This window comes from Arvicola amphibius, chromosome 9, assembly GCF_903992535.2.
Source record: "Arvicola amphibius chromosome 9, mArvAmp1.2, whole genome shotgun sequence".
Classification (NCBI taxonomy): domain Eukaryota; kingdom Metazoa; phylum Chordata; class Mammalia; order Rodentia; family Cricetidae; genus Arvicola; species Arvicola amphibius.
Genome location: NC_052055.2, coordinates 47,626,436 through 47,637,576, shown reverse-complemented (window position 1 = coordinate 47,637,576; position 11,141 = coordinate 47,626,436). Strand labels below are relative to the sequence as shown.

General features: G+C 50.9%; 1 protein-coding gene across 13 annotated transcripts in view; it reads right to left on the bottom strand.

The window, feature by feature from the left end:
* Positions 1–1,381: 1,381 nt before the first annotated feature.
* The window catches only part of Ppp6r2 (protein phosphatase 6 regulatory subunit 2), a 93,862-nt gene continuing 84,102 nt past the window's right edge, over positions 1,382–11,141 (bottom strand). For 10 of the 13 annotated variants that reach the window (XM_038342689.2, XM_038342690.2, XM_038342691.2 and 7 more), the window contains 11 exons: positions 9,143–9,228; positions 8,644–8,724; positions 8,173–8,270; positions 7,932–7,989; positions 7,499–7,623; positions 7,069–7,232; positions 5,691–5,847; positions 5,509–5,597; positions 4,645–4,840; positions 1,627–1,854; positions 1,382–1,538 (listed from right to left, as the gene is read on the bottom strand). In XM_038342689.2, the coding sequence (XP_038198617.1) occupies positions 1,490–1,538; positions 1,627–1,854; positions 4,645–4,840; positions 5,509–5,597; positions 5,691–5,847; positions 7,069–7,232; positions 7,499–7,623; positions 7,932–7,989; positions 8,173–8,270; positions 8,644–8,724; positions 9,143–9,228 (1,331 nt within the window). In that variant the 3' untranslated portion in view covers positions 1,382–1,489. Of the gene's footprint in view, positions 1,539–1,626; positions 1,855–4,644; positions 4,841–5,508; positions 5,598–5,690; positions 5,848–7,068; positions 7,233–7,498; positions 7,624–7,931; positions 7,990–8,172; positions 8,271–8,643; positions 8,725–9,142; positions 9,229–11,141 lie in introns of those variants that run through there. The other 3 variants (XM_038342695.2, XM_038342696.2, XM_038342700.2) reach the window with 2 other exon arrangements.

Genomic DNA, 11,141 nt, shown 5'->3' with positions numbered 1-11,141 from the left:
TGTCCCAGGATGGCTGTTGGTGTTGAGGGCTAACCACTGGTGATCTGGACCCTGCCTGTCTGTAGGGTGGAGGGGTGAGCAGCAGGTGCAAAAGGGGAAGACCCAACGAAGATGCCAGAAGCGTGACCCTTCTGTGGTGGGATGTTGAAGCCACCAGTGACTTTGAACCCCCATGAGCTCTGGTGCTATATCATCAATCATCACTACTTCTGTTCCCCACAACTGGGCATGGGATGATCTTAGTTCTTCCCTGGAACTGAGTCGGACCAGGATTCAGGACATCCTAGGGAGGAGAGGCCCTGCTTTTTTGCACATTTCAGGTTTCAGAACAGAAATAGGGGTGCAGCTGAGGCACTATGACCTGAGCAGGTGAATGCTGGCGGAGAGTAGGGCCCATTGAAGACAGACGTGAAGGTGCTGCTGAGAGGGGGGAATGTGACCCTTGGGGCACATTCCAGGATGAGCCTGGGGTTGGGTTGGGGAAGCCTTCAGAAAATGGATGTCGTAAGTCTGACTGTTCAGGTAGAGCTTTTCATTTCTGTTTCAACAAGAGACCCAACTACTGTGAATGAACTTGGGATTAGTAGAGGTATCCACAGAGGCTGGGCTGAACATCTGCAGCTTAACAGTACACAGTTTTTCAGTAAGAATGATACTTTTTATTGGGGGTTGGATGCCCTGTCAGAAGGTCAGAACATTTAAAAAAAAAAAAAGTCAACACAGACTTTGAGACTTCCTGGACAATCTGGGCCTGCCCTGTCTCAGCCTCCCAGTGCCCTGTTGTGTCCACTCTTACTTACATGGCTGATGTTGGCTACTACCAGGCACCTCTAACCACCCACTCCAGTGTGCCAGTCCGCCCTGCTGATCACAGAGACAACCCCATCTGGTCCAGGGGGTCTTTTGTTTTTAAGGCAGTCAAAATTTGCAGCCTGATTCAGTGCCAGCTCCCAGGAACCCTGGGCAGCTAGAACTGGGGTTTGACCTTACGTGGCCAAACTAGTGCCAGACCCCCATGCATTTGTGGGGATCAGGTCTCTCCAACTCAGGCCTTTGCATCTGCCCTGAGCCAAGGGAGACCCTGTACTGTATAGCTGGGTACAAAGTGCAAATAAACGGCTTTTCCTCCATGCGTTCATTAAAAAATACAGGTGAAACCAGAGCCTGTAGATCCATACCCTTCCTGCCCATCTGATCATGCTGGCACCTCAGGATCTTGTTCCCTTCCCAACTCCTACAAGTGGAAGCTGCATGTCAGGGACTTCATTGCCATACCAAGGGTTGGACCTGGGGGTGGCCAGGAGCACCCTGTCTTCCAGTGGGACCAAGGGCAGGCAGGAGAGATGTGAGTTGGGTCATCCAACTGGTTCCAACTGCCAGCTTTACCAAATGCAGCATTTATTTTAAATTAAAAAAAAATTGCATCACCAGGTAGTTTTCTTGATAAGGAAGCAGCCTGACCAGGGCGAGCCATAGATGGTGGCAGCAGTTACACAGGACCATTTAAGGCAGCTCCTTCTGGCAGGGCATCTGTCTTCCTGCATAAATGGGGAAGGGCAGAGTTGGAAGCATGTGGGCTCTTGGGGTTTATCCAATCCCACCCATCTCTTTGGCCAACCTACTCACCTGTCCTTCGTCATTGTCCCCAGAGTGGCAACTATGGCTGGGGCTGCTGTAGTTACTGCCATGGCTGGCCCTGGGGGCACTGCAATAGCCACTGAGGAAGAGACAACTGCAGTGGCTGCGGGAGGACCTGCCTTGCTTGGTGCTGTGGTGGCCACAGCAGTACTGACAGTCACTTCTGGAGATGCAGGGCAGGCAGGGGCTAACACGGTGCTGTCCGTACACTCAGTCCTGTGTGGCAGATAGGCTTCAGTTATGGCTGTCCCAGCTTCATTGCTGCCTATGTCATATACCCAATGACTGGTAAAGTGGCTTAATCCAGCAAAAGGCATGGGAGCAGCACACACAGCTCCTTTCTGCCCCTTTCCTCTGTGGTGACTCAGGAGCTACAGCCAGGTGGCTCTGGGGCTCTGAGTCCCAAACAGTGGGACAAGGTACATGACTACTGTGACCTCAGTCCTCCATACAAGCAGCACTCAAATCCTGACAGTTCTGGAGCTTTGTTTACTGAAGTCCCCAATGTTTCCGCTTAAATTCAACTCCACCTTTACTCTATCGAAAGGGTCCCAGAGGGCTGGACATGGTGGTACATGACTTTAGCCCTGCACTTAGGAGGCACAGGCAAGAAGGTCACTGAGTTTGATGCCAGCCAGAGCTATGAAGTAAGACTTCTTTAGAAAGTGGGGGTAGAGTTGGGGGAGGGACTTATAGGCACTAAGGGTCTTCATACCCAAGGCCAGGCTAGTCTAGCCACAAGTAGCAGATGGATCCACTGGCCTGCAGAGCAAAGATCTCTAGTTCTTTCCCAGGCAGGGGTGCTCAGATGAGATGAGGGCAAGGGAGGGGGAGGGAGCTCTCGTAAAGGCTGAATAAAACCTGGCAGTGATGCAGCCATCTAACAAGAATGGCCTTGGAAAGGGTTTTCTTTGCAGAATAACTGTCTTTTTCAGCAGGTTTAAAGTAGTTCCCTAGGAAGAATTCAGGAAAAGAGGGCTATGGTTTTACAAATCTCAGTAATCCTAAGCTTTTAAGTCAGGCTGTTAGTTGGGCATGGTGGTACACTTCTGTAATCTGCACTACAGAGATGGAGACAGGAAGGTTTTGATTGGTGAGGCCATTCTAGGCAACACAGCAAGACTGTCACAAACAAGCCTGTGTGTACTCTCAACCCAAGGAGCTCTAGACTAGGCTGTCCTTTTAATTTCATCATATTTGACTGTGTGAGCCCCTCTCCAAGTCTTGGCTCTACTTTTCTGCAAATCTTAGTATAGTGTTGGCTTTAGGGCTATGTCTTGCCTGGGGTTTCTAGAATATCAGGTCAGGGGCTCAATGAGCTTTGGACATACACAGCCAAGGGGCTGTGGGCACAGAATATGTGACTATGAACCCAACCTGGACACAGTGGTTCTTAACCTGTGGGTCGTGACCCCTTTAGAATTATACTTCATAACAATAGCAAAATTATAGTTATGAAAATATTTTGTGGTGGTGGGGGTCACCACAACATGAGAAACTATGCTAAAGGGTCACAGCAGTAGGAAGGTTGAGAACCACTGTGTTATACCAACCATGGATTCCTGCTGGTTGAGCTCCCAGCTTGCCTGAGGGAAACATTTAAGCCCCAAATCACAAACGGCCCTCCAAAACCACACAGGGTGGTGGGCAGGGCCCTCTGTGCTTGTAGAAGAGGAGTAGGCAGGGCTGCTGAGATCTATGGCTTGAATGCATCATAGTAGACTTGTGCTAGGTAGGCAGTCTGGCTGGTGCCCAACTGTCAGGTACAAGCCAACCTTGGAAGAAGTGTAGACAGGGACAAGACTGGAAAGTACATGGGTAATATGCAGAGCAGATACGGGGCTAAGGTCAAGAGTCTTGTGAGATGAGTACCTTGTCTCCCGGTAGGGTTCAAAACGGGGACTTCCTCCACTGAACCCTGAACTTAGGGTGGAGGTCCTGCCTCAGGGCCTTTGTACAGCTGCAAGCCATTTCCAGTATCCTGGTCAATAGGCAGCGCCTATGCTCCCGTTCCTCACACTCACACTCTAGCCCCTGAAGGCCAGGAGGCACATCAGCTCACTGGTGGACCCCAGTGACTCAAGGGCATTCCCTGGAGCCAACTCCTGGGACACCTTGGTCCTATCTTCTCATCTTAACCACTCAAAACGAAAAAAAAAAGGGGGGGGGGGGATGGTTAGAGATTAAGAGCACTGGCCAGAGGACCTGAGTTTAATTCCCAGCAACCACATGGTAGCTCACAGCCATCTGTAATGAGATCTGGTGCCCTCTTCTGGCCTGCAGGCATACATGCAGACAGAATACTGTATACATAATAAATAAATCTTTAAAAAACAAAAACCCCTAGACTGGGTTTGCTGGAGGGGTTGGCCTCTTTGTAAGGAGGCTATGACAGTCTTCAGACACTTCAAGGAAACTTTGGCTTGACACCTGCTTCTACCTCCCAGCCAGGGCTCAGACTACAGACCCAATCCCCAACCTTAAGAAATGCTTTATCCTACTTTGTGAGTGTACAGGGCACCTGACTGGAGTCTACACATGCCCTACCACAAAGGAGCAGCAGAGGAGGGCTGGCCAGCTCCAGAGTCATGAGCTTGCCATATAGAAAGTTAAGGGCTGCAGGCATTTCCTCCACTGTCTGGAACAACCCAGAACCTGAAAACCAGCTTTTTTCTAACTGGCCTCTGTAGTAGAGGCTGTCCTTTCAAGTTTTTGGCAAGCTCTTGGGACATCTAGGTTCTGTCTTCTATTATGAATCACTTAAAACAGAAAACATGCACTATGTCCAGCCTTCCCCATAGTAAAGAGGCATTGTCTTTTCTAGAGATGGCTTCACTAGGATCATTAGCCACTGGGGCAGCAGCAAGGGATTCCAGCTTGGCCACCGCTTGTTCTCAGAGAGCTGAGATCTGGCAACTGAGCCTGGCTCTTAGTAGTTATAGGAGCAGAGTATAAGCCACACAGTATTCACTGGGCCCCCAGGCTAACTTGCCATTCCCTTCACACCTGCTGGCAGCAGCTTCCTCTGTCCTGGGTAGTGGGGGGGCTTTCCCACCATGACCTGTGCGCACGGCTTCCACAGTACCAGCTGCCTTCTCGTCGTCTTCACTGTCAGATCCCCCAGAGGAGCTGCTGTCAGAGGCTACCAGTGGGGCCTTCCGAGTGACACACACATTCCAGGTACAAGGCGAGGTAGGACCAACTGCAAAAGAAGGAACCCTGTGATATTTGTGAGGGCAGAGGAGCCAGAGCGCACAGCTACCATGGCTTGAGGGATCCCAAATTTGCATGTAACAGGTGAAATATGAGAGGCAGAAACGGCTCATGTTGGTCTCACGAGTGTTATACATGTGCATCTGCATGTTCACAGGAACCACACGAATTGCTGTGTATCCTCCATGTGTACCCCCCTCCACAAGATAGGGTATATGTGTGCTGTTCTCAGAGGCGGAAGGCACTTCAGGAGACTGCCATCACTCTCCCTCTCTAACCTGGTCTAGTTGCCTAGGAAGAAGGGGATGGAGGCCAAGGACTTTTTGAACAGGTTCCATATTGGCTTTCCAACAATGACATCATACTTGACAATATGCCTCAAGGATGCAGATGGGTTCAGACCTAGGTGGTGCAGCCTGATCAGACCAGGCTCTGAGGGTAGTCTTATGGCCATGTTGCCCTATCCTGTACCCCTAAAGCTAAAAGACCTCCATTTAGACATGACAATTCAAATCCCGCAAGTATATATGGACCCCAATACCACAAAGGCATGGTCACACCTGGGACCTTGACCACTTCCCACATTCTCAAGGTGATCTGGCCTTGCATTAGGCCTGGGAACTAAACAAGGCAAGTGTCTGAGCTGCTGCTACTCACAGGCTTTCTCTGGGCCTGGACTCTGGCCACCCTCGGCATGGCTGTTGTCCATATCCACAGGAGAGCTGCACCGGGGCCCTGACTCAGAGCTACAAAAGAAGATAGGGACAAACTGAACCCATGGGGCAACATTGGTCCTGACACCCAACAGGCATAGCTCTATATGCTGATGTGTTTGTTACCAGCAGAAAGGCTGGAAGTCGGTGAATTTGGCCCAGCCTTTCTCCTCTGGAGCTGAGGGACCAGCTGCCCATATACTAGAACCCACATCCCTTGCAGCTCCTGGGGCTGCAGACATTGGGTTCACTGGCTCATCAAAAACTGCTGTCCATGTAGTACCTGCCAGGGGGAGAGACAACAGTCAAGACCAGGCAGGGCTAGTATATGATAGACAAGGGAGAAGCAGCATCATATGGAGATGGGTAGAGGGATCAACAGAGCTCAGCAGAAATACAAACAAGATGCTCCCAGTTAAGAAACTCCAGAGGAGCCCTTTCTGAAGTGTCAGATATGAACAGGACTCCCTAGCTGGTGGCTACTGGCCCTTGGCAGAGGGTAGTATGGCCTCAGACCCTGAGACACTTGGGTGTGAGGGCCTCCGGGGTCCTGATACATTATCCACTGCAATAGAGCACATGTATAGGCATCAGTGCTTGCTGATGCTGTGCTTCACAGGTACCTGTGAGGTCCCATCTGGCCTCCAGGAAAGCTGATGGTACAAAGAAGGTACTGTCCCAACCAAGGGACACTCTGCTCTCTCCTTAACCTTGGAATGGGTGAGATGTTCTTGCCCTTGGCCTTGCAGCTTCTTGTTAGCCCCAGCTAAATTGCTGGAAATTCCAGCGGGCAGAAAGCTGGTTCTTGCCCATGTCCTGAGTATCTCTGCACCCCAAAGCAGAAGCAAAAAGGATCTCTCTCGATCTTTCTCTTTCCTTCCTCCCTTCCTCCTTCCCTCCCTCCCTCCTCCCTCCCTCCCTTCCTTCCTTCCTTCCTTCCTTCCTTCCTTCCTCCCTCCCTCCCTCCCTCCCTCCCCTCCCTCCCTCTCTCTCTCTGGTTTTTCAAGACAGGGCTTCTCTGTATAATCTTGGCTGTCCTGGAATTCACTCTGTAGACCAGCCTGGCCTCAAACTCACAAAGATCTGCCTGCCTCTGCCTCCTGAGTGCTGGAATTAAAGGCGCACACCATCATCCCCCAGCAAGGGGTCTCTTAAAAGGTAGTACACGGGACAGGTTATGCTACTGAATGCATCCAAGGGGTGGCAAGCAACAGCATACAGATTACATAGGGGTATGCCTTCCCTAACAATGACAATAGACACCAGCTGTGCAAATGCAGATGCAGGTACCACAACAGAAGAGAGTAAGAACACCTGGCTCTTGATTCATTGTAGAGTAGAACCCCACCCATGATGATTGGACCTCCCAGAACATTTAATGAAACCACGTGTAAATGGGGAAGTAAGTCACTGACAGCTAGACACACAATGGCTCCAAAGGGAGCTCATAAGATATACAAGTCAAATCATGTCCCCAATACCCATGTCCCTTGCTGGATACTACCTTCTGAATCACTCTCTGAGCGAGGACCTTCTTTCTGTGTAGGAGATGAAGGAGTGGCCAATCCAGGAACATTCCTAGCTGCTGCTAAGCCAGCCTTCCTGTCCTGGCCCCCATGTTCCAGGGCATTCTTTGAGTAATTTTCTAAAACATGAGGGGCTCCAAACCTGGGCAGACACAAAGGTAGTAGATGCCTGGTGAGCCTTGGTCAGATACTGGAGAGCCCATGATAGCTCAGGAATTGGGGCCAGGGAAGGTTGGGCACAAGGTATACAGATAAGCACTGCTTGGCTCCCACCAGCTTCTGGTCTGCAAGAAGGGTCCCTGCCTCTGTGGGTGTCCAAAAACTTTAACAGAAGCTGGATATCCAGTGCTTAATCTTGTGCTTGCTCCCCACTGGTGGAGACTTTGGGAGAATGGGTGAACCCCACACCTGGCTCTGGCCATCACCCGGGCAGTGCATCGAGTCTCCTCATTCTCCCAGATGTCTTCTTCCTCCTCGTCATCGAAGGGCTGGATTCGATCACTGCAGCAGGCTTCAAACAAAGCTGCACTAGGCTGTAAGATGGAAAAAAGAGCTGGTTTCTAGAGAACCTGGGAAAGCCTGGGTTCCAAATAACTCCCAGAGGGGCTTAGCTCACAGAACAAGGCTGACAGACAGTATGGGAGGAGGAAAGGAGGAAGCTCTGCTCTCAGCTCCCATGGAGGGATGCCTCCCAGTCCTGACACACAAATAGACTGACCAGGGCCCCCATGGTCCCATCCATCTGTGAAAAGGACCAAATTGTGGGCATAGCCGGAGCTATCTGAGCAAGGGGAATAAAATGATGCTACGCCCTGTAACCCTGCAGGAGCCCATCACTCACACTGTCCTCATCGGCTTCAACGTTGAAGTTGATCTCTGCAATCCGGTCAAATGGGGCACTGCAAGAACAAAGTCCCTCAGTACCTCCTTTGGTCCAGTGGGCCTGGTTGCTCTCAGACAGTAGGTGGGACATTCACTATCTCCTCAGGGACAGTAGACCCCATTGCTGGCAAGATCACTGGGAACTTAAGGGAAGAGGAATCACTAGCCTAGAGCCTAGCCTTCGTGATGTCTGCACTCACTTGATGTTGTCATCCTGGTCCGCAAATTCCTCATCATTGAAGCCAAACTGATCCACAAAGTTGGCTGTCATCTGCTGGATCTGGTACTCAGAGAAGGCCTGGGAGGAGAGGATGCTGTTACAGAGCAAGCTGAGCCCTGGAGGCTGCTCCTTGGAACCCAGAGCTCTAGTGCTCAGGAGCTCTGGCAAAGCAGGCAGTGAATTTTCCCGTAGGCTGAACATTCAGAGTGGTTGAGCAGTTGTGTACAGAAGAATACCTCCTTACTCAACTCTCAAGCTCGGTGTCCCCAGGAGTCTCACCAAAGTGATGTGACTTTGGGGGTGTCCCCCCAGGCCTCCCTCTCCCCCAGATATGCTTGGGGATGAGTTACTTTTCTCTTTTTGCTATGCAATGTCATGGAAACTAAGCACTACCAAGGACACAGGCTCCAGAAGGGCCCGGCAGGGTGCAGAGTGCCGGCCATGCCCTCACCTGCTGAAGGGACAGCTCGTTAGGGAAAGTACCCTCAATGTCCTCGTCCTCACTTGAGGAGTGAAGGTGGTGAGTGCTCACCTAAAACACAGGCCAGATGGGGTGGGCATGTGAGCTAGCCAGACCCCACCCTGTCCAGTCCAGCCAGAGCCCCAGGCCCCACCCCCAGCACCCTCCCACACCACCAGCCCCTGGTACTTGTGGGCCTGTGCAGCTTACTGCAGAGATGCCAAGTGAGGTCAAAGCCCCATGAAAGAAAGCCCAGTCTCCCTGAGCCAGGTAGTATCCTGGGTCCCAAGCATCAGGAGTCCTTCACAAATGAGCTCTAGCTGTGGGAGGGAGCCAGCTCTGGTGTGACCCTACAGGCCAAGGCTGGGCTCAGTGCCCAGTTCAGAGCTGCCCTTGTGCTTTCCTCCCCACCTGTGCTGCCGTGGGGCACATGGGGCTCTCAGTGGTCTTAGCTGCAGCTGTGCCATGGAAGTAGCCCCAGCTTCCTCACCAGGTCCACAGTGTTCCTGCGGTTGGTCTCCATCAGTGTCTCTTCCACAAAGCTCTCCCAGCGCCCACGGCAATCTGCAGGGAGCCCTGCAAGGTAAGTGCTACCTCGTAAGTCTTTGGGGTCTGTAGACAGGGGAGGGCACTCAGCCTAGCAGGCAAATAATGGCTGCAGATGGGAAATAAACCTAATACAGCAAAGGAGAAGGCAGATGTCCTGCAGGGCCTGAGACTATAGCAACCCTGAGCAGGGCAATGTTTTACAGAGGTTTCAGTGGCAGAAGAGTTCTGTTGCTTTATTTATTTATTTACTTGCAATTTATAAAAATAAATTTAGTATATCGACAATATATTTGTTTGTCTGGTTAGTTGGTTGGTTGCTTGTTTTTTCAAAACAGCGTTTTTTCTCTGTGTAGTCCTGGCTATCCTGGAACTCGATCTGTAGACCAGGCTGGCCTTGAACTCAGAGATCTACCTGCCTTTACCTCCCTAGTGCTGAGATTAAAGGCGTGAGTCACCACTGCCCAGTTTATTTATTTATTTATTTTGAGACAGGGTTTCATCATATAAATTCTGGCTGCCCTAGAGATCTACCTGTCTCTGCCTCCCAAGTGCTGGGATTAAAAGCATATGCCATCACACCTGGTGGCATGAAAGTTTTGAGTCTGCCTGCTGGTGTATGTTTACCTAAAGATCTAAAGAAGCAGCCTTCCTAGTAGCCCTGAATCAGTCACAGGTCTACAGTCTGTGCCTGATCTGGAAACAAGAACTTTCTGCTCACTCCTCACCTCTCTAAACTGTTCTGTCCTGGGCTCCAAGCCCATTTATTTTTCCCTTCTACTTACAAGGGAGCCACCCCTGGCTTGCTCACTCTTCTGCCCTGCTGCTTCTCATCATGTGTGATGATGGACCAGCAAATTCAACTTCACCAGAGACTACTGAAGTATAACTAGGAAGAAGGTGGACAGGCAAGTGGCCTGAAATACCATAGAGAAAGAAATTCCTCTGGTCCTGAGTCGTGGGGAGGACCACCTGGAGCTTCCTTACCCCATACTTGGTGGGGAGATACAGCACAAAGGGACCATGAGGCTGAACAAGGAGCTTGTTCCTCCTCAGCCACAAATGTGCACAGGACCCATAGTTATCGCTAGTACAGTAAAAATATCTTTTCACCTTCCTAAGACAGCTCCCCACCAGTCAGCTCAGGGCCCTGATCAAGAATCAACTAAAGCTGGGCGGTGGTGGTGCAACACTCAGGAGACAGAGACAGGCGGATCTTTGTGAGTTCGAGGCCAGCCTGGTCTACAAGAGCTAGTTCCAGGACAGGCTCCAAAGCCACAGAGAAACCCTATCTCAATCCCCCCATCCCCTCAAAAAAAAAAAAAAAAAAAAAGAATTAACTCAAGTCCATGCACAAACTAGTTCCTAGACATCTCAGAGGCCCCCTGCCTGTCAGTTCTGGCCAGGCTGCAGAGGATCTAGTATACCCTATTCAGGAGGCTTGCCCGCAATCTCTCCTTCCCTCACCCAGTTCTCCCCTCCCTCACTCGTGCACTTACGTCAAATAACAGAGCATATGGCATAAGGGTGAGAGTGTGGTCACAGAGCCAAACTGTGCTCAGGACATGAAAGGGTTGGGAAGAAGTGCCCTATTTGAGAGTTATGCATGAGGGGGCACAGAGCAGTGAACACCATGGCTGAGGGCAGGGGCTCTGTTGTTCTGATTGGGCCCAGAAATGGTACTGCCCATCCTGTAGGGCTCAGGGTTCCAGTCTTGGTACCCACAACCTGCTTCTAGGGGCAGGATATCACCTACACTGATGGCCTCCAGATATGCATACTAGGAAGGTCCTCCAAATTGCCTAAGTTAAAAACAAAAGCAGGAAGGTGGGCCAGGACCTCTAATGAAGGTACATCTCTGGGCAGCTCATGAGCAAAAGAGAGCCTGGTGATTGGTTCTTGGCTTCTAAGTTCAGCACTGGAGCCATGAACTGTCCATGACA